The sequence below is a fragment of the Artemia sp. Qi Xiang Cuo genome, unplaced genomic scaffold, assembly GCF_049724085.1.
Source record: "Artemia sp. Qi Xiang Cuo unplaced genomic scaffold, ASM4972408v1 HiC_scaffold_3016, whole genome shotgun sequence".
Classification (NCBI taxonomy): Eukaryota; Metazoa; Arthropoda; class Branchiopoda; order Anostraca; family Artemiidae; genus Artemia; species Artemia sp. Qi Xiang Cuo.
The window spans coordinates 98,459-121,813 of record NW_028300411.1 but is presented as its reverse complement, the minus strand read 5'-3'; the positions used below and the strand labels follow the sequence as shown (position 1 = coordinate 121,813).

The following is a 23,355-nucleotide window of genomic DNA, read 5'->3' as shown; positions in this document are numbered from 1 at the left end:
AGTAGTAGTATTAGCAACAAGTAGTATTATCCGAAGTTTATACAATCACCCTTTCTATATAAAACTTATATTCCCCCAGGGCATAACTTGCAACCAGTGGCCTGAGGGCTGTAGGGGGGGGGGGGTTGTTATCCTCAAAGACATAATTTCTGGACCTATCAATTACGTTGAACAAAATGGCTATCTCAAAATTTTGATTGGATATGTTTGGGGAAATGGTGAGCATGGGAGGGGGGTCTGGTGCCCTCTAGTCACTTTTGATAATTAAGAAACCAAAACAATTCAAGAAATAAAATTCATGAAATAAACATTTTGAATAAAATCAAATTTTAAGTTTAACCTGTTGACTGGAGGAAAAGAAGAAAAACCAAAAGGAACTAGGAAAATCCCATATGGTCTGGAGTTTATTAACAATATGTGGCTACTAGGAATGCAAAAAGTCCGCCATTGCACAAAATGGTGTTATATTTACAAAGTCCAGAAACAGAGAAGACCTAAGTCACACACAACTCAGATATTTTTTTCACACTTCAAATCAAATCAACTGAAATTCTGACAACTGATTTGGGGCCCCTCCAAAATCAGAGTAGAGCTGCAGCCCCAGCCAGCCCCTCCAAAATGACGCCACTGAACTATAGTTTGAGGGTAAAACGATCATAGTCATTAGCTGCGTTTTTCATCTCCTGGAAGGTGCCTGTGAAATGGGTACTGAAGCTCCATTTGACCGTTTTCCATCGCCTGGCAAACCAGCAATTGCGAAAGATATCCAGGAGTTAAAAAACGTCTTTTTTCGATAAATTTGGTGGGAAATTCAAAAGGAATAGGACATGGACCCAGTGAAAGCATTCATCCTTTTTGAAGCACTTACAAATGATGAGCAGGAATCTACTGAATCTCTTGGTAAGAAACTTTTGATCCACATCATCATTTCTTTGCTTCTATATGACAGAGGTGCAGGAATGACCTTATTGGTAAAGATGCAGATTAGCTACCCCTGAAGTACATGATGCAGAACTAATTGCCCAATAGAACCAGGATATATAGTAAGAAGTGAGTTGCTTATATACTGGCTTCACTGGGCAGTATCTCTGAAACTTTACTGCCCAAATGACTGATTAATATATAGAAAGAAATGAGTTGTTTTTGTAATGTTGTTTTTGGAATTTTAAGTGTTTCTTTTTAAGTAGGCCTAACTGTTGGCTAATACCAACCCATATAAAGTACTTATTAAAGTAATCTCTCATGTCACCTCCCAATAAGTTAAATTTATGGCTGATATTACTGATTCTCCTTGAATATTTTTATTTTTTATTACATTGATGTCAATTGCCTTCTCTTGAAAAACTTACATATTTTTTAAAATCAAACATCATCTTTCATAAAAGAAAAATATGAATTGCTGTTCTTTTACATGTTGTATAAATTGTGAAGGAATACCTGGCCCTTTGTTTCACACATTAGACTAAAATTCTTTGGAGTATCTAATATCAAAATGCATCTGTTACAATTTAGAGATGACATAGAATAGCATTAAAGCTGTGCATTTACTTTGCTGATAAATTGTGTAAAAAGTGCCAAGTTTAGACAGCTATGGTAATATTCTTCTTGCTGATCAGTATAATTAGCTCAGAAAGAGCTGGCCCAGCTTTAAACCTGGAGAAATCTGGGGAAGGTAAGCAGGAAGGGTATGCAAAAGCATAGGATAGCTGGTCCCTAGCTTCCTATTGCACTTCCTGGCCAAAGGACCACAAAATGGAGCTCACTACTGCCAGTTTTGACCTAGAAAGCCTAGAGCCACCATATTTACTTACATATTGGTGTGAAGTTTGCAAACAACATTTTATCTTCAGTCATTTGTAAAAGTATTTAGATTGCTATGTATCACAACATCTAATTCCCTTGATCTCTCTTTTTATTTCATTGGATAAGAAAATAGTTTCAGCTAAAGTTTTGTTAGATCCTCCATGCTGCATAGGGGCTATTTTCTTTTATTTGTCATAAGCTTATTACACTGACTGTCCTTCCAGTGATTTCAAAACTAAAATAATATGAATTAGTTTTTTCAATAACAATCACTTTTAGTATCCAAAGAAAGAGGCGCTGAGTATGCTGATGTCTAGGTATACAGTTAAATGTAAATAAAAATAATAAATCATTAATTACTGTTTATATTTCAGATTTGGAAGATGAAATTTTGTTCATTTTAAGTGAAGAGATGAATGGTGTTACCCAATTTCCTCAAAAGCTCATGGTGAATTTTTATCTGCCTTCTTTGATTGAATCAATGGTAAGTACAAGTTTGATGGAATCAGACCTTATTAAACCGCATGTGAAATGAAGCTTGATCTTCCATATGGCAACTGCAACCTTTTTATATCACAAATGAAAAAATTAGATGGGCTGAAAGATCCAGCCATTAGGTGACATCTACAAATTTGGTCTGGTTTCCATTGCTTGTTTTTAAAGGAGAGTAATACACTGTTCACATTGGTGTAATAAGGTGCATAAGGTATAGTAAGTCAAAAAATTAAAATAGACCTCAGTTCTATTGTCTCTTATACATGACTAATCAGAATGCTTTATTAGTTGTGCCAGAAAATCAGGGGCAGATATAAAAGTCAAAATGAACAAGCATCAATTTTATATGGCTATATGGCTGATCACTTGAATGTGAACAATGTATAAAACCAATTATGCTATGATTGGTGCCCCCTGTTAGTTTCAGTATATGAGTATTGATGATATTAGATGTAAATATTGAAGAGATAATGAACAGAAACTGATTTTGGAACATTAAAATACTAAACTTTTTATCCTTTTTAGAATGATGTAACCTGTTTTCACCTTGCTTCAGTTAACTTTTAATTAGTTTGAGAGGTACACATAGGACTATATGTAGTATATATATATATATATATATATATATATATATATATATATATATATATATATATATATATATATATATATATATATATATATATATATATATATATATATATATATATATATATATATATATATATATATATATATATATATATATATATATATACATATATATATATATGGAGTTTGTGTGTCTCTGTGCCCAAAAATAATGATCTATTCCCGATTGGAATAGTCTTTGCTTTAAAATGCACTAATAGAAAAGCCCTGTTTTCCACAATGGGATAAATACCCTAAAGTTTTCATTACTAATAGATTCTATGATAAAGAGCAGAATGACAAAGGGATATAAGATTCTTTGCTGTTGTAATTCCGATTTCCCATGTATTTAAATCATTTTCCGTTAAAACCTTGATTTGGACTAAACAAGTCCCCTTTTTAATTGTAATTGTATCGTTTTCATGGTTATTGGTTACCCAAATAAAACCTTCCCCTTTGTCATAAGATATAATCTGTTCCTTGCATAACAGATTTTCGGGTATTTCAGACGGTGTCGCAAACCATATTTCTGATTTGCTAATTATTGGCTCTATCATTTGGGATATTTGGATTTTTTGCATCGTTTTGGGAGGAACTTTTGTTTTCCTTATCGCAAATCCGTAATATATCTCTTCATTTTCGTTGTTTATTAGATTCATGCTGGTGCTATGCTGCACCACTGCGGCATCTTGTGGCGTCACGTTGGGTTTTATTATGTTTTTCCACAATTACACTACTTTCTTAATTTAATTTGATCTGTATTGTAGCATATCTCCTATTTTTATTTTCGCAGATTAAATACTTGTATTATTTATATTTACTTCATTTTTGAGATCTTTTTCAGTATAATTGAACAAATTTCCAATTATGCCATGTCTTTGCGAGACATGGGGTTCAAAATAATTCGACATTATACCACTAGAAATTTTGTTTACTGTTATGTTATCTTCGTAACCTCTGTTACGATTTCTGACGGTAGAAATTTTTTCCCCCACCTTAGCTGGGTATACAAGCTTCTCATTGGCTACGTCTAATAATATTCTATTAGACCTTAGAAAATTTGCCACTATAATAGGTTCATATGGGAGATTATCACATATAATAAAATTTGTCATGAAGGTTCTGCTGTCTCTCTTTACGTTTAGGCAAATTGACCCTTTTGCATTTAATTTATGGCCTGTAACAATTGTTAAATAGGGATTACTAGAGTTCTTTTGTCGCCTAAAGTGCAGAGGCAACGTATTAAATACGCAAGAGTTTATGATATTTACATTAGCTCCACTGTCAATTAAGGCCGTAAAGTAAACGTTTTCTACAAAAAAATCATTAAATATAGGTAACTTGTTAATAATATAACTACAAGAAGACACTAGTATTGTTATGGACCTATTAAATATTCCTGGCACCCTCGGGGTACAACTTATGTTTCTGAGGGGCCTGAAACGTTTCCCTAAGGATTTTTTTCATTTGTCGGTGCCTGTAATAGATATTCAGACGTACTAGGTTCCGTAGGGATACTTAAATGATTTACGTCTGCCTGTCTTCACCATGTATTATTATGGTAACGTGGATGTCTCGTGTCAGTGTCGTTTGCTGGCGCTGTTTTCCAGTGCCGTTGGCTTGTAGAACTTTTATTTCTCATCGGCAAATCTTTAGGATTTTTATATTTCAGTCTAGCATTATATTGGCCTTGGCGAGTATTTGGGTTTTCAAACCGGTAATCAATTTGCCTGCTGGGGACAGGGTCATACAGATTTGGTTGGTACGCATTGTACGGTACTGATTGGCGCAATCCCCCTGGCTATAGCCTATTGCACGACCGGTGCTAAAATTTGTTCTTCTGAACAAATGGTTACCGTAATTTTCCGTATTACCGACAGCATTTCTTGGTATGGGATTGGTGACGTAGTGGCACTCTCTTGCGATGTGGCCAACACGATTGCAGTTATAGCAACTTAGTATTGTAGTGTTACTGGGCTGAAAATGTACTGTTTTCTGCCTTGTGGGTTCTGGCGTTTTGTTTCTTTGTGCTACTGGGGAGTTATCCCTTGGCAAGAAATTGGGGGATGTCTGATCGCCCTTGAAGATTAGGTTCGCGTTTGAGTCGCCTAGGCTGTTTATTTTTGCATTACTATGATTAGCAACCATTTTATCAACTTCAATTAGTCGTTCTACCTCTTGGACTGCAAGATCCAACGTCTGAATATTCTTGGATATTACTACTGTATATAGTTTTGGGGTTAGCCCTTGCAAAAAGGTATTTAGTATGACTTTTTCATACAGTTGCCCAGAACCACTTCCGTATTTTGCTTCTACAGAAATGCGTATATTATCCAGATATTCCCTTATATTTTGTGAAAAATCAAAGTTCACTACTCCATGTTTTAATTTATTTATTGAACTGGTTTCTATAAATCTCTCTTTCAATGCTTTTAATAAGTCATCAACCGTATTTATTGGCAAGTTGGGGTTAGTCCTTATGGTCTGCTCGACCTGTTTTAGAAAGGTTAAGGCCTGGCCTCTTAATCGTAGAAGCAGCATGTCTTTTAATGCTCCAACGTCTGTTTTTGTTAATTGTACAAACTGGTTCAATTGGATATTAAATTCGTCAATATCTGACTGACCATTGCCTTACGGGATGGATTTTGCGATTTATATGTTGTTGGCGACTAACTTTTGCACTTATAGTAAGTAACTGAGAGCGTTCATGTTTTTTTTTTTCCGTGCATGTAAGTTTAAAATATCAAGAATACTGTTTTGGTTTAGTCAACTCTATCCAATTAGATATCTAGGGGGTTCATAGTATTTGCCTAGTAGTGCAATGTCTGTTACAGTCACATTTATGTATGTGTATCTACAACAATTATATTTGAATTACAAAGTTTAAATAGCCTAACTAGTTCGCAGTTTTCCTCCAATTTCCGACACGTGCCATTTGTACCGACCGCGCCATTTGTTATGTAAGTTTTTTGAGTAGTAATTACGATTTATTGAACTATAAGTTTTGACGTCTCAGAGCTTTGTTTCCACGGCACAATTAGATCTTGCTTCAGAGACGCGAATTTTTATAGGCTACCAGGGGTTAGAAACTCTTTCTAAGCTGTGGCGATGACAACTTTTTGTGCTTGTAGGAATGAAAAAGCGTGGCCTCTTCTTCTCGGACTATCTGGAGATCAGATTCCTTCGGGAGCATTTACCTTGGAGACTGGCGAACTAATTACCCATTATCGGACTAGACTCAGACATATAAGAGAAACAAACACATATAAAAAGACAATAGATTTATTTAACTTACATGCTTAATTGTACAGCAACGGGTCACTTCAATGACAATAATGGTGACCGAAATTATCTGCGGTACTAATCGTTTTAAGTCTGACTTCATATTTTAAAATCAAAAAACACATTTACCCCACTCCCAAACGCAGTTCTTTCGTCCTGCGCTCTAGGGACTGCCTTCCATTGGCTCACGTGCCCCAAGGACGGGAATCCTCGTCCAATAATCTCTTAAAGATATTTCAGATGATTCAGGAGTTCACACAGTTTTTTGCCTTTTAAACTTCCTTGGAAATGTTATGCATTGCATTTTTTTTGCTACAATTTTCTTAGCGAAATTCGAACGACTAGCGCCGTTGTCTGACTGAAGCTAGAAATGCAATTTCTCTTTTTGCTGATTAAGGACTTTTCATTTTTGCGACTAGATTTAGCTTAATTATAAGGAATCGGAATTATCTTTAGAAAGGAACTTTATTTTGGTATTTCAAATACATCACATCTTACTCATGGTACAGTAATTCCGATTTTTGCTGCTTTTGTCTTACCACATTAACCATCAGTCGCAAGAAATACCTTAAACAGGTATTTCTGTTAACTTAAACAGGTTTTCTGTTCGAGCATTTCGGCAATTTTTATGCACAAGCAGTTAAAGCATACAAACAATTTTTGTCGGCATATTTTGTAGAGAGGTCTCAGCACACACGGAAATTTTTCGGAAAATTCTGGGCTGTCCCCCCCCCCTCAACCTTAGGAAAGGAGTTACACCCCGGATAGCCCCTTAGCGTGAGGTGTACATTTTTTTCTACATATTGGTTCATTGACATTGATCATATTGGCCCTAAATCTCACTCAAGACTGTAAAAATGGAACTAATGTTAAAGGAATGCATATGGATGAAGATGGGATTTATCATTTGTTTTTTTTTTATCAGAAATATCCGCAACTTTTCTCTCTAATTGGGATCTCTTCAAACCCATTATCCTTGCCACCTCCATCAAAAGCAGTTATAAAATCATTTCCTTTTTCAGGGACGCCCGAAAATTGATGATTACATGTCTGTTGTATCCCAGATGTCTGATGAAGTGTTCAGAGAAAGCTTCAGGCTGACAAGGAACACTTTTCAAAGCGTGCGAGATATCATATGAGAACAGTTAATAACTCTGCAGCATTACGCTTTGCATGCAGAGTTTGATGATAGAAGACTATCCTTTGACAAGGTATTACTCATAACTCTCTGGCACCTAGGAAACCATTCTTCTTTGAGGAATGTTGCCGAACGTTTTGGGGTTTCAAAATCAACTGTCCACACATGTGTTCATCAGATTTGCAAAATTCTATCCGAGCTTTCTTCTAGGTTTATCATTTGGCCTAAGGATGCAGCACACATCGATAAAATTCAAGCAGAATTTTTTGAAAAAGCACATTTTCCGGGCGTGATCGGTGCAATTGATGGGTTCCACGTTGAAATTGTGTGTAGTGACAAATCCTTTCAAAAGGCATATTTCAATCGAAAAGGCCATCATAGTATGCTCATTCAGGGGGTTTGTAACACCAGTAAAATCTTTACTAGCATTTACGTAGGATATCCAGGGTCTGGCCATGACGCCAGAGTGCTTGCCAATAGTTCACTTGGATATGACCTTGCTTCCAATTCAAATCTGGTCCCTTCTGGCAAGCATATTGTTGGGGATTCTGCATACCCCCTTTATGAGCAACTTATGGTGCCATATAGGGTTGCTAGCTCCCTCATCTCATATCAGGCTAACTTCAATAAAAGACTCTCTTCCACCCGGATTGTAATAGAGCATGCCTTTGGGTTACTTAAGGGACGTTGGAAGAGGCTTAGATGTGTAGATATGAGTTTGGAATCAGTGCCTTTTGTAATAACAGCCTGCTGTGTTCTGCATAATCTATGCCAGCTCAACAAAGAAGAGTTGGAAGAATGGTTTTACAAAAACGATCAGTTTGTTCAGAAAGATGTCACATCATCCATTGCTGTAGGAAGCACTCGCAGCAGCAACACAGTAGTTGCTCAGCTGAAACGTGATAGGATTGCCAGTAATTTGCCATGAATTTGTGCGCTTAATTATTTACTTACTTTAAATAAATTTTCTTCATTATTCACTGTGGTAGTAGCTGCAACCGTGATTGAAATCATGATCAAACTATTCCTCCAACTCTTCTTTGCTGAGATTATGCAGAGTAGAACGAACGTTTTAGTTTATTATGAAAGTCGCTATTATGTAAGTCAAATAAACCTCTCATTAACCTTCTTCATTTGTTTTTGCTACTCAGTTTGGGGGTCTAATCCCTCTACCCCATAGCATATCCAGACTACCCAGGAAAAGCAGTCCAGACTTAGCAGTTTTTTCAAAAAATATCTGTGCAAGTTTATCAGCTATAAATTGATATAAAACTGAAAATATAATAAAAAGAATATAGTATAAAAATTAGTCGCTTTCCAACGAAGAGACGCTCCGATGATCTTTTTTTTTTTTTTTACCAGCGCCTGCCAAGACTTTGAGTAGTTTTCCAAATTGCTCGTCCTTTTTTTCGTCCTGCTTCTTCCTATACTCTTTCTCCTCTTCACTTAGTTGAATTCTCCTTTCATTCACAGAAACCATTTTTTCCCGAAAGCTAGAATTTTCTTTTTGATATTTGCCTTCCTGCTCTTTGAGGCTATCAAGTGCCGTTTTTAAATCTTTTTTTTAAGGAGTATTTAGCCCTTTTTGGTGCTCGTGGTGGTATCCTGGGACTAGAGCCAGAGCTACTGGGTACTTCAAAATCAGACAAGTGAATCTCTTTAGTACATTCTTCTGATTTAGCACTATCTGTCTTCTTCCTCTTCACTGGGTTAATAGTGTCATAGGTGTCAATTAGCACGGGGGGGGGAGGCGGCATGTGAAGACCCCTCAATATCATCAAGCTCGTCATAGAATGGTGGTTTAATAACACTGCTGCTTCCAGTTCTTGCAACTGTTTTTTTATATGAGCGATGTGCATCCTTCAGTGTTGTCAGTTTGTAAGCAATTTTATCTTTTGGTTTGTCACCAAGAATGAACCTCAGTTTGGACATCTCACTAGCCACGCTCACCCAAAACCCTTGTGGAGAACCAGCCTGGTAAGAATGAAAGTATCTTTCACTTCGAATAATATTCAGGAGAACTTCCACAGCTATTTAATCATTTTTTGCACTTTCTGGGGTTTTTCTTTTCCCACTCCACACAACTTCACTTTTAGGGAAGTATCCGTTTATGAGATGGTCAAATAGTCCTTCAGATGTTTGGGGAGTCGCTTCTCCAAGAATCGCCATCAACAGTTCTCTTGTATAACAATTGGCAGCCAACTCATCCTGTCCCCAGAGTAATTTTTGGTCTCCATCTGTAAAAAAAAAGGATAAGCACATTTTTAAAGGAAAACTCTAGCATTAAAATAAATGGACTCTAAGTGGACAAGTTTAATCGTTGATTTTTTTTCTGATTTTTTGACGTACAAAGCATTGACCTGGGACAAGTCTAAGTAGAAATATCTCATGGCCGGTAATACTGTCATTTTTGAGTTCAAGACCCCTGATCTGGTTTGTCGCGTCCATATTATCATATTGGCATAACAGATTTTTGACTGGGCGATTGCAGGTATCTTCCTAATCGTCAATTATCTGCAAGAGATAAAGAAGAAAAATAATAATTTAAAATTGAGTGAGCAGTTTTATAAATCACATATAAGACCCCATATTGACTATGGGCTCATTGTATATGGTGCATGTGCAAAGACCCAGATGCAAAAAATTGAAACAACACAAAATGATATAATACGTCTCATATTTTGTCTTAGGAAACCCACAAGCACCAATTTTCTGCTTATGGAGAGTGGATTAACAACAATTAGGGAGAGACGTAGCTTTCTCTTGATAAAACATCTTACAAAAATTGAATCAAATAGCTCACACACATTACATAATTGGTTAAGAAATCCAGCCATGTATAGAGGTATTGCAGATGAGTATGCCAATATTCAAAAGAAGTTCCCTGTACCAGCAAAGTCTATTGCACCTACTTTCCCCCAATCCCCTCCATGGAATTGGTCATTTCCCATAATAAATACTGGATTTTCAAAATGGAATAAAGATTTAACCCCCATTGCTTTTGTTCAGAAAAAATTTGCTGAACTTAATACAATTACCTATAAAAATCACTTCCAAGTGTTTGTTGATGGGTCAAAGATGGATGAGAAGGTTGCAAGTGGTGTTTTCCTTCCTCACCTGAAAATTGCAGTGGGCGAGAGATTATTTAATAATTTATCTATAATGTCTGCTGAGTTAAATGCCATAATCATGGCATTAGAACACCTTAAGCAAAACCAATCTTTGATTGAAAATTTGAATAATATTATCATCTATTCCGACTCTTTATCAAGCCTTGAGTTGCTGGCCTCAGCTCCTCAATATAAGTTGGACATTGACACTTATCATTGTCTCAGTATTATTGATAATCTTGCTTCAAGTGGTATAAACACTTACTTTCAGTACATTCCTAGCCACTCTGGCATAAGTGGTAATCATCAGGTTGATGAAATAGCAAAAAATGCTATAAATATTGACCAGCCAAGTGGGAGACCAATCCCAATTAGAGATATTTACCAATGGAGGCTATCAGATATTAATTTTAATAAGATTAATCCTATCCTTTCCCCCTTTCCCAATAAGTATCTTTCTAAAATTTATCATAGAATTCGTTCTGGAACAAATGGACTAAATTTCCTTGCATTCTCATATAAGCTTTCTAATTCAAGTGGTTCAATTCCCCTGTCCCCTCTTTGCAGGCATTGTAATATGAATAATGAAACAATTGACCATTGCCTATTTGAATGTAATATGCTGACGTCTGCAATTCAATTTCAATTCAATTTATAACTGGGATTTATTTTACAATATACATAAAAAACAAACAAACAAAATACCCCCAGAAGCAAGCTTGTGCGGGGGTAATCCCTTCTAGACGCATAAAAAGGGATTACGTCTGCACAACATACCTTGCTTTCTAAACTGTTAAAATACTTCAAACACCACAAAATCCCACTATCAGTCAAGAGCCTAGCCAACTATACCTGCACACAGAGCATAGAAATCGACATCTATCATCTTATATTTGAACTCCTAGAGTCGAAAGATCTGCTGAAAGATATCTGAATATATCTAATAAATATGAGGCAATCAAGTCAGTAGCTCTGTAGCCCACAGAGTGAAGCAAAAGGAAAAGGGCTAAATAGTGTTACTGAAAAGCCCGCCTGCTGTTAAATAGAAGAAGAAGAAGAAGGGTGAAATTCTACTCTTATCCTAGTGGGCCAAGGAGAATTTGAAAACATGAGATAAAATTTCATTCGGAACCAATTGTGGCATTTTTAAGGCTCAAGAGTAGAGACTATGGGGAAATCTGTCATTTGCAATTAGGTCATGGCAGTTGTCATCATAACTCTATTCAAAAAGATAGATTTCATCAAAGCACAATATCTTGAGCTAGAGGGATTCTTCATCTTAGTTAGCAAGGAAGTTGTATAGTAATTATAAAATATTTGGTAAGTTTGGAATAGAGGACCAAATTGAGATATTGTTAAAGATGCAGATTAGCTACCCTAGAGTACAGGGACGGAGGTACTGCCCAATAGAATCAGGATAATACAGCAAGAAGGGAATTATTTATGTCTTACTTTTAATGGGCAGTATCTCTGCAACTTTACAGCCCAATTAACAAAATAATCTTAGTGCAATGGTGCTACCTAAGTAAAGAACAATGTTGGCACAATGTATTATTCTTGTTTTCAGCACCAGGGCACTTTGTATTGAAGGACTTGTCTTGGAAACTTCGAAAAGGGCTCATTCGATTGGAATGGCTAGTGCGCTTTTTAATAGTCGAAAGTGATTGGAAGGCAGCTAACACCCCTTCCACGCCCACCATTTCCCCAAACACATCAAATAAAAATTTTGAGATAGCCATTTTGTTAAACGTAGTTGAAAGTTCTTGAAATTAGGTCTTTGAGGATGATAATCCCCCTCAGAGTCCTCAGGGCAAGGATTATAAATTATACCCTGGGGGCATATAAGGTTTTATTTAGGAAATTATGTCTTTGAGGATGACAACCCCCCACAGCCCTATGGGCCAGGGTTGTAAGTTATGCCCTGGGGGCATATGAGCTGGAATGACCTAAGGTGCAGGCTTGAGCTAAGGTGCAGGCCTAGCTGCCAGTCCCTTTAGATTAAAGGGTTGCATCTTGACAATGGAAAGCAGGTTATCACAACCATATCTTAAATTTGAAGTCTAGCTTGGTACTGAAACAAGTCAGAGCTCTGCTAGGTCTAACTGTGAGTCCCCCCCCCCTCGCTTTTGAACATCACTTTGGATAGCTGTAAGGTAAAAATGTCTGTTGGGAAGGATCATTCTTTGTGGCACACTTTAGCTAGAGTGCTGATTCTTTCTGGCTCTATTTAGCTAAAGTGCTGATCTTCTGAAAAATACATAATAAGCCAAAAGTCAGGTACAATAAAGCATATCAATATGTTTCACTAGTTGCTGGCTGCCAGTCATGCAAATGAAAAAAAAAACAATTCCATATGCATAAAAAAGAGGTTGAAATTTAAAACTATTGATTATACATGAGAATGCCAGAAACTATTAATTATACATGAGAACTCAGATGGTAAAGGAATGTGGATAAACACAAATGTTAGAGAGAAATACTTAATGCATGAAATGCGAGTCAAGAAATAAAATATGCACAACTGTATCTTAGGAACAGTCAAATAAAAGACAAATATAGAAAGATCAGTACTGAAAAGATTCCAGACAAAACCTTTCTGCCACAAAACTAAATAGAGTATGGTTAAAGCCAGGGTAAAGTTGCAGATTAGTTCCCCCTGATAAAAACAAATCATTTCCTATTGTATATTATTCAGTCAATTCAGTTGTATAGTTGCACATATACTGTCCAGTAGAACCAGAATATAAACAACTAACTTCTTACTGGTGCTCCCCATGAAGTAAAAATGCAGTGATGCAGCTCAATAGAAGCAGGATGCAAGACAACTTATGCATTAATTAGTCCATTGCACAGCAAATCTTCACCTTTACTGGATGGGTAGCAGTTCGGCATGTTTGCCCAGCTTGATAAACTGAATAATATACAGTTGTTTTTATAATGGTGCAGATTAGCAAGGTTAGCTACTCCGATAGGATAGGGTGCCTGATAGAGTCAGAAAAAAAAACAGTAAAAAATGAGTTGTTCATATACTGAATCTACTGGGCAGCATCTCTGTAACCTTACAGTACAATTTACTGAATAACATTGATTGAGGAATGAGTTTTTTTGGTCAATTTCAAATATAGGATGATAATGATATATTTAGGAAATTTAGAAGAAAGTCCTGAGTTTTACAGACTTACTTGAACTTTATTAATCAAATTGATGTGTTAAGGCTCTTAATGTGTGTAAGGCTTAATACATGTTAGTTACCAATTAAGACAGGGCTTTAGTGATGATTCATTTTGAATTACCATCATATTCAACAAAGTTCTGAAATCTTTTGACAATACAAAAAATGTTGTGTCCTGACTGATCTCTGCACCCTACACTTCAGGAGGACCTAATCTGCACCTTTAACAGAAGTATCAACAAAAGATAGCAATATAGACCTCTATTCTATTTCTCTTTTATGCAAGACTAATCAGATTTACTTGGTTGCACAAGTGCATCAAAACACATTTGGGTAAAATTCTACTAAAGAAAATTGTTTTTAATTTGATCACTGTTAGATGAGGTGTTGTTCACTTTGGTATATAAGCTGTAGTAAGATATTTAGCTATGTAAGTGAGGAGATTAATCAGAGGGTTAATGTATTTTTCACATTGATTTAATTACCTTAAATACCTTAACTCGCACTTGCTAGCAATAGGACCAATCCTGTGTCCGCAAGCTTCAGTGATGATAATTAATCATCATTTGTGGCATCCCAAATGGTGCACCACGGGTTGTTGAGCCACTCCCTATCCACTGATGACTTGAACGCATCCACGCTGGTAGAGGTTACTGGTTTTTCACTAAGGGAGTTCCACAAGCTGACAACTCTATTTGATAAGAACTTGTTCCTTAGTCTGGTGTTGGCTCGTTTTCGGAATTGCTTTTGAGAATGACCATGAGTTCTGTTTGAATTGTCCAGTTGAAAAAGGCCAGGAATGGTATCCTCAGCATTTAGGAGCTTGTATGCTGTTATCACATCGCCTCGTTTGCGACGATATGTTAGAGATGGTATTCTAAGATTACGGAGACGGGATGGATAAGGGACATCATAGAAGTCTCTAATACATTTCGTTGCCCTCCTCTGGACTGATTCTAGAGCTGCTTGGTCTGTCTTATTGATTGGGCATGCGATATCCAGTCCATACTGTAACCTTGGTTAAACTAGACTTTTGTATAGCTTGGTCTTAACAGTTGGAGATCTGCACGTGAACGTTTTTTTAATTGAGCCAAGAGTCTGATTAGCCTTCGCAATAGTCGCTTGTGCATGAATCTGAATTTCAATTTATTGTCTACCGGGACACCAAGATCTCTCTCCGTCTGGCTGCTGAAAATGGCATTTCGGGACCCATTCCTACAATCCATATGGTACTGAGTGTGTGGGTTTTTCTTCCCAAGGTGGAGAGTCTTGCATTTTGATGCGTTGAATTCAAGACTCCAAATATTAGTCCAGTGAGTGAATGTATCGAGGTCCAGTTGGATCGACTTAATATTCTCTGCTGTGTCTGCACGACCGATAAGTTTCGAGTCATCAGCGTAGAGGCTTACTTTGTTATTTAGGATTTTTGGCACGTCATTTATATATAATATAAAAGTAATAAGCTAGTTAACCTTATTTACCTTATTACAACCCAACAAATTAAAAAAATACACTGCAAAAATTATACAAAGCTAACATTTAATTAACCTAGATAAACAAATGTGGGTAAAATCTTACTTAAGCTACTTTTGACTATCTTAGAAAGGGGTTAGGTTAGGAAAAATGAAACTTTCAGGGATGGGTGTACAGGATAAAGTATGTCCTTGGAAGGTATTTTGAAGTACCTACCTCCACTCATTCTCCCTCTAGACGGTCCTGAAATATGCCAGCATGACAGGTCTATACCCATTGAAATTTTGACAAAACAACATTTTATCTTAATTTTCAGTTATCAGAGTCTCTGTCTCTGGCTTTACCTCATAAAATGCAATTTCAGTTATTTGAGCATAATTTTAAGCCATATCAATGTTTTATTTCCAAAATTTAGGAAATATATTTACATATCTTTAAAACCTTATAAATTGGAATTGGGCAAAGTTTTGAAGCTGAAAACAATTCTGTTGTACTTCATTTAAGCAGAAGATCTATTTTACAAGGTTTCACTTCTATAACTTACAGATTTTTAAAGGTCATCTAAGGTCAGGACCCTCTGGAAGGAAAAGGGGTGGAGGTAGGTACTTCAAAATACCTACCCAGGACATACTTTACCCTGTAGACCCATCCCTGAAAGCTTCATTTTTCCTAACCTAACCCTTTTCTAGAATAGTCAAAAGTAGCTTAAATAGAATTTTACCCACATTTGTTTATCTAGCCTAGTTTAATTAAATGTTAGCTTTGTATAATTTTTGCAGTGTATTTTATTGATTTGTTGGGTTCTAATAAGGTAAATAAGGTAAAATAGCTTATTACAGCAATGTGAAAAATACATTAACCTTCTGATTAATCTCCTCACTTACATAGTTAAATATCTTACTACAGCTTATATACCAAAGTGAACAACATCTCATCTAACAGTGATCATACCAAAAACAATTTTCTGAAGATACTAACACATTATGACAAATTTGTCATTCTCCAGGCCAACAAGTCTTCCTTCAGTAAATTCCAAGAAGAAGAAGAAGTAAATTCCATAATCTCTCAATTTCAAATCCCTCTTTGCAGGCATTGTAATATGAATAATGAAACAATTGACCATTGCCTATTTGAATGTAATATGCTGACGTCTGCACAACATACCTTGCTTTGTAAACTGTTAAAATACTTCAAACACCACAAAATCCCACTATCAGCCAAGAGCCTAGCCAACTGTACCTGCACACAGAGCATAGAAATCGACATCTATCATCTTACATTTGAACTCCTAGAGTCGAAAGATCTGCTGAAAGATATCTGAATATATCTAATAAATATGAGGCAATCAAGCCAGTAGCTCTGTAGCCCACAGAGTGAAGCAAAAGGAAAAGGGCTAAATAGTTATACTGAAAAGCCCGCCTGCTGTTAAATAGAAGAAGAAGAATTCAAAATTCGCGCTGTTCTTCTGATGGGGCTCCAGGAGAAAAATGCTTCCTATCTCCTGGGAGCAATCTTCTCCATCGTTCCATTACAGCAGATGAAAAACGGACAACTTATTGCTCCAGGCCCCAGGAGATAGCCAGGAGATAGCAAAAAACGACCAAAATACATCCAGGAGTTTCTTCCAGGAGATGAAAAACGCAGCTATTGTGACTATGGAAGGTAAAACGCTAGTAGTTGATTAAAGTTCACCAAAAGTCACTAAGGTCCGAACGCACTCTTCATTTGAATCTATAGCATGCAGCAATACCACCTATCTATTAGTAATAAGTGCAAAAATTTGAAACACTAAAATGCTTAACTCAAATAATGATGGAAAAACATTTAAATTTTCTTGTTTCTTTCCGCTATCTATGGTTTCGAGTGGTAATATTGGGATTACTGATTGGTCTGACCTTGTTGTCACGCTTAGAGATGATTTAAGAGAAATTCTTGCTCAGCCATCTGAAAAGTAAGTAAACTTTGTAGCCTAGCATATAGGGTAAAACCCTAGTGCTTTGACAGTGACTTATCTTGTTGAAATAAATAGATTAAAATCTTTAATATAGATGTATGAGCAGTCCACCACATAAGAAGACATGTTTATAAAACAATTCTCACTTCATAATATGCACAATGATCCTAGGCTAGTTAGGGATACCACCAGATGGCTAATTTGACAATGTATAGGCCTATATACACAAATCTTTGAATTAGCCAACTGACCAACCAGTATTTTAAGCCTAGGAGTTCAGCTGGACATAAGGTAACATATTAAGAAAACAATTGTAATCCTAGTTAACACATTTTGCAGGGGGAGAGTCTTTATCTTCACTTCTTTCCTTGTTTTTCCAGTTTTTCTAAGAAATTTACAAATTTATTAGAACCTGTATAGGCCTATTCACAGAATATATTACCCCACCCCTCTAATGTGCAAATATTTACCTAGAATTACATCCTCAATCTAAATATAACATCCATTTGCATCACAAACAAGCTTTACTCCCATATTAGCCATGTGGTGGATGTCCTCCTAGTTAATATATTTTGCAGCAGGAAAACCTACATCTTCAGTTCTTTCCTTGTTTTTCCAGTTTTCTAAGAAATTTGTAAATTTCTTAGAACTATATATTAACTGAGTATATACCCTAATGTGCAAATATATACCTAGAATTTCATTCTGAATCTGAATACAGGCTAACCTTCATTTGCATCACAAATGAACTTTACCTACCCCCATGATGTGCAAAATTGGATATATTTAGGTATAGAGTAAAGTTCATTTGTGGTACAAATGAAGGTTATATTTAGATCAGAATACAATTCTAGGTATATATTTGCACATTAGGGGGGTGGGGATGTATACTTTGTTCATATATAGGTTCTAAGAAATTCATGAATCTCTTAAAAAACTGTGAAAACATGGAAAGATAAAGGTTTTCCTGCTGCAAAATATATTAACTAGGATTATTGTGCATATTATAAAGCAAGAATTGTATTCTTTACATGTCTCCTTATGTGGTGGACTACTCATACATCTATATCCTATGTATGATAAATATGGACAGTAGGTTTCAGTCTTGAATATATTGTAATAGCCTAGATGGGGTTGGATGAGCATTGGGTGTAGGATATTTTGAATTGGATGGCTACAATCTATGCAACTTTTTTTTTTTTATAAAATTTAAAGCTAAAAAAAGTTATTTTGACATTCTAGTCTATTTAAACCTAATTATTTTGCTTCACAACACTTATCTTAGATTGATTAGTCTATCCATGGTAGAGTCAGTCTATGATTTAAGGAATTTTTTATAACTTTATGATCCCATGTTCATGATTAGGCAGCATTTTCCAATTTTAGATCTAGGCTTGAAGTTGACTATATGGCCCAGATTGGGCTCCACTGTTTCTAGGTGGTATTATAGTGATTTCAAGGTAAATATTTATGCTAACAAACAATTCAGATAGCTATCAAACAAACATACCTCTAAAATCAGAATTTCATCCTGAATCTAAATATGATAATTGTTTTGTTGCAAATCCAATTTATATATTTTTTATTTTATATATCCATATTATTTGTTTCTCATGCATTCATTGATTCTTGATTTTGCCACTATCAATTCAGTTTATGGGTAAACCAGTTTTAACAAGATTTACACTAACACATGCAAATAAGCTGTATCCAATAAGAGGAAAAGGTATCATCTTTAAGAGTCTGTAAAGGGCTTGAAATTGAATTTGCAACTGAAACAAATGTCATATTGGATTCAGGATGGAGTTCTGAATCTAGAGGTAAGTTTTTGTTGTTACCTATCTGAATTGCCCATCAATATAAGTATTTACTAATCTCAGAGTGATAACTAGCTGTCCAATTACAGGGTATCCTTCAATATTTAATGTAGACTCAAGTATCACCTTAAATATCACTAGTCTTTGTGAAAAGTGCTTAAATCTATATTTTCTGCCCAATAGGACATTGAACAGAGGACTTTGTGAACATCCTCATCAAAGTAGCTAGTTCAGACCACTGACCAGAGCAAAATGATGACAATTTTTTTTTGTAAATTACAGTTTAAGGGCTTTTGATATCTTAAACAATAGTTGGGCTAGGTGGATAAAACTCTCAGAAATGCATTCAGGACCTTAATGTGGGAAAATATTTTGAAGCACTTCCTCCCTTTAGAAGGCCCTAACCTTTGATGATATTTAATATTCTTTGTGTTATAAAAGTGAACTCTTACAAATTAGATCTTCTGCTCAAATGAGACACAAAAATAGCATTTTGAGCCTCATATTGTTGCTTAATCCCAATTTATACAGTTTCAAAGATCTATAAATCTATGTTTTATATGGCTCTAGACATTTACCCCCCCCCCAGGGATTATGCCCCCCAGAAGATCCCCCCCCCCGGAAAATACCTCCGCACAGAAAATACCCCCCTGGTAAATAGCCCCCCCCATGGAATATAAGGCTTTCTAAATTTGAGAATTTTATTTGAGTTTTATTTTTTTAATTTCTGTAGGGGGAAGGAATTTTGGTATTTGTGTATTATGCACCATTCACTCAAGTTTATGCTGTGTAAAACTTGAGAACTAACTGGTTTCTTTTGTTAGTTTTTTTTCAGCTTAGCACAATACAAAGACAAGTGACAGAATATATGGGAAATATATAATTTGGGCTATATATTTGCACCTAAGGAGGGGGGGGGGTAAAGTATTTGGACAGTTTGAAGTCAGAAAACAATTCTTTCTAGGTATACGGCCACCAAAACATTACAGAAGAATAGCAAGGTGTCTGGAGATTTTGTTGGAATTTTGTGAACTAAAAAAAAATCTCAATATAAAGTAAATGTAATGTTTAATTTAAGTGTTTTTTCCAAGTGTTAAGTTTTTTTTTTTTCAATGACTGTTTTTCCAAGTATTAAGTTAGGTTACATTAAATATTATTAGGTTAATGTAGTGTTTCATTCAGGTGTTTTATGATGATCGCTGATCAAAGTTTACGTTATTTTTGTCTTTCATGTATGTTATTTTACTGTGTTCATTGTTGTTGTTTGGGGTTTGACCAATTGGTCATATGCATTTGAGTTACTCAATTATTCTGTGCCTTCTGTAATCACTAGCTTACTTGGGTGTCACTTCAGTTAATATTCATTGAGCCAGATCAGGTATCACTTATTGTGCTATTGGTTGGGGGTTATTCACCTGCAGCAAATGCCTGTGCTGAAAAACGGGGATCAGATTGATTCAGCTGTACTTTGTCATAAAACAATTAAAATATATTTACAGCACAATTAAAATAAATAATGCAAATATACATCATTCCTGTCACATATGCCAAATATAAAAAACAAAGCCAATAAAGCATAGATAAAAAAAGAAAAAATGTACTAAGTGTGATTGTGACTCTAAAATGAGCTAATATAGAGATAAAAAAAAAATATCTTAAAGAACCAAACCAGTAGTCTTAACAAATCTACCTAAAAAGGTTTGTGCTTAGTTGTCTAGCCCAAGGAGGAGACATGTGATGTCCCAGAACAGAGCGCATTTTAAACGCCTTAAATGCCTTTTCACAGCAATTCCTTAATATTTCCCTCTCCTTTTCATATTTTCTACAGTTGAAGATGATGTGATGTATGTCTTCATACACTCCACATGTTCCATAGTTGGGGGATGGGGTCATTTTCCAATGGAATAGTGTGGATTTTGTCTTTGTATGCCCATAGCTAAGATGAAAGAGACAAGTTGAAATGATGCAAGATGAGAGGTACGTTTTTTTTTACAGCTGCTTGCAATCATAGAGATCCAGGAGCTGGGTATGGAAAGAATGGGGCCAAGCCTCTTCTTCCTCAAAAAATTTTTAACAAGAGAGGAATTCAGGGCCAGTAATAGGAGTTTGAAAGGTCAGACCCAGATGGGAGGCTTGTTTTGAAGCCTGGTATTCAAGTTAATTTCCTGTTATACCATAGTTTGCTGGAAACCATTTAAATAGGACTGATATAGCATTTCTTGCAAGTTGTGTAGCCAGATTTTCAATTTCCATTGCAACATTTCTTGCTTGGTGCTGCTGGTGTGAAAGGTAATCCAGAGCTGACAGTGAATCAGTGTAGACAATATACTTTTGATGTTTGGCCTCTGTTTGGCTTGAAGAGAAAACTTAATTGCCATAAGTTTTGCAGAGAAAATTGTCAGGTAGGGGGGTAAGTGGTAGGAAAGTGACAGGCTCTGGGAGGGTATAACTACTGCACAGATGCATCTTGTTTATGTCTTTGAGCCGTCTGTGTAAACTTGGATGTAGTCCTGATATTCTGCCAACTTTCCCAGGAATATGATTTTCATCAGTGCTTGGGGAAGGTCCTCCTTTTTTCAAATGCTGATATTATGAATAATCAATTCCCCAATTCCTTTAGATTCGCTAGGAGACTCATCATCCAAATTAACAGTCAGCCAGCCATTCTGTATGAATTCGTCCATGCCAGGAAGGCAAAGGAATCTCTGAAAAGAGGGCATCTCTGTTGGTTTGTAGCAGACATCAGGGTTGTGGAGGCTAATGATTCCTTTGTAGATAATGTGGTACCTTGACACTATTTATGATATCTGTTGATGTGAAAGTAAGGTCAGTGGTTGAGTACTTGCCTGTCTGTGGATTCAGCCATGTATTTATATCTTTGGGGGTGACAAGGGACAACTTATTTATGGGTTGCAGGATGTAATTGGACAGAGAGCTAGCTATTGAATCTTCAGGTGATAAAGTGTCCCATATTCTGCGGTGTAAGTTAAAGTTACCACTAATTTTTTTCACAGGGCCACATTCAATCATAATTAGTTTGAATTGTTTCAGGGAGAATTTATTTGTCTTTGGAGCATAACAGTTAGCAATACTATTCCACTTATTTCTTCCCAGTAGTTTTATGTCAGTTATACCAGCCTCTATTTCCCCTTGTGGACTGGGGTCATGTATTCTAAAAGCTAGGTCCATTCCACAAGTGGCAGTAGGCCACCACCTGTTTTGTGGACTTTGTCCCAATGGGCAATGTTGTACCCCTTGAAATCATGGACAGTATTCTCCTGTTTTAAGAAAGTTTCTTGAAGTAGAAAAATGTCAGGAGCATGCCTGACTAAAATACTTTGGAGTTTTGAATTTTGGGCTGTGTTCTTGGCTGTATATTTGGCTTTAAAATACACTTATCTATCTAATATGCAGAATCATTGTACCAAACACATTTTGCATGTAGACCCGCTATACTTTAGCCCCTCCTCCCTAATGTGCAAATCTATAACCCAAATTTATTTCTAAAGTAACAAAGAAACTAACAAAAAACCTGGCGTGTTCTCGAATTTTACACAGCGTGAACTTGAGTGAGTGGCACATAATACACAAGTACCAAAATTCCTTCCCCCTACAGAAAAAAAACAACTCAAATAAAATTCTCAAATTTGGAAAGCCCTATTTTTCCACGGGGCGGGGGGGGGTAAACACTGACCACTGTCTTATGTGCAATCTTCCAAGCACTGGAAATACCAAAAGGGCTAACATAGTAACTTGGAAATACCTTCCCTGGGTACATGTTTGGCCCTAGATTCATACCTAAAATTTTCATTTATGTAACTCATCTACTTTCCAAGATAGCAAGAAGCCAATAAACTAGAATTTTACCAAGATCTGAGAGGTTTGAACTGTAAATTAGTCTATTTCAAACTCTTGGAGGGGTAAAATGGCTTTAAGCCAATTTCATCCTTTAAGGACAACCCCCCCCCCTTCTTCCTTGTGAAGTTTTTCTCTGCAAAAAACTAAGCATATTTCTTTTTTATAGGTTCTGGGAGCTTGTAAAAAAAGAAAACAGTCTTCATCAGTGTATTACTTCTTTTCTTCAGAGCTGCCCTCGTCCACATGATTTTGAAGCTTTTGGCATTTTTCTGTTATCCTCTGATGCTCCTAAAAACTTAGAGGAAGATTATTATTCTCTCTACAATACTGTGTTTCTTATTTGTTTGAGAATGTCAACAACAAAGGAACTGAAGGTATGAGGTTTTCAATGGATCTTGGCATAGCTTTCACTTCTTCTTTGGGTATGGGTATTTAAGTTTTAGCATAAAGAGGAGTAGAGTGTTGTTTGGAACAACCCTCCAATACTCAAGGTAATTTCAGTGCGTTTTCAGGAAAAAAAAATCGTTTACGTTTGATTTTTACCTGCTTTTTATTTCTAATAGAATTCATTCTTGTTTTAATTTTGCTAGTAATTCTAATTTCTGTTAAACCCCTGTTAAAAT

The 23,355-nt window shown here is 36.0% G+C and overlaps 1 protein-coding gene and 2 long non-coding RNA genes across 5 annotated transcripts; 2 read left to right on the top strand and 1 right to left on the bottom strand.

Moving 5' to 3' along the window:
* Window positions 1-696: 696 nt before the first annotated feature.
* Window positions 697-2,569, top strand: LOC148938716 (uncharacterized). The gene is made up of 2 exons (XR_016143642.1): window positions 697-900; window positions 2,178-2,569. It is a non-coding gene; the product is annotated as an uncharacterized LOC148938716 (long non-coding RNA).
* Window positions 2,570-9,323: 6,754 nt separating this feature from the next.
* On the bottom strand, window positions 9,324-16,515 carry LOC148938715 (uncharacterized). 3 transcript variants are annotated; one of them, XR_016143641.1, is made up of 2 exons: window positions 16,382-16,515; window positions 9,324-9,585 (listed from the first exon to the last, which is right to left on the bottom strand). It is a non-coding gene; the product is annotated as an uncharacterized LOC148938715 (long non-coding RNA). The 3 variants fall into 3 exon arrangements; XR_016143640.1 differs by lacking the exon at window positions 16,382-16,515 and adding an exon at window positions 16,082-16,123; XR_016143639.1 differs by lacking the exon at window positions 16,382-16,515 and adding an exon at window positions 11,311-11,615.
* Window positions 16,516-16,898: 383 nt separating this feature from the next.
* Window positions 16,899-23,130, top strand: LOC148938714 (activating signal cointegrator 1 complex subunit 2-like). Its single transcript, XM_089107594.1, has 2 exons — window positions 16,899-17,054; window positions 22,899-23,130. The coding sequence occupies exons 1-2, from the start codon at window positions 16,957-16,959 to the stop codon at window positions 23,110-23,112; spliced, it is 312 nt and encodes a 103-aa protein (XP_088963720.1). The 5' UTR covers window positions 16,899-16,956; the 3' UTR covers window positions 23,113-23,130.
* The last annotated feature ends 225 nt before the right edge of the window (window positions 23,131-23,355 follow it).

Bases quoted from the DNA above. Each gene is read 5' to 3' on its own strand.
- LOC148938714 (XM_089107594.1), top strand. From the start codon at position 16,957: ATGGTTTCGAGTGGTAATATTGGGATTACTGATTGGTCTGACCTTGTT. The intron at 17,055-22,898 runs GTAAGTAAACTT...TCTTTTTTATAG, and splicing joins CTTGCTCAGCCATCTGAAAA to GTTCTGGGAGCTTGTAAAAA.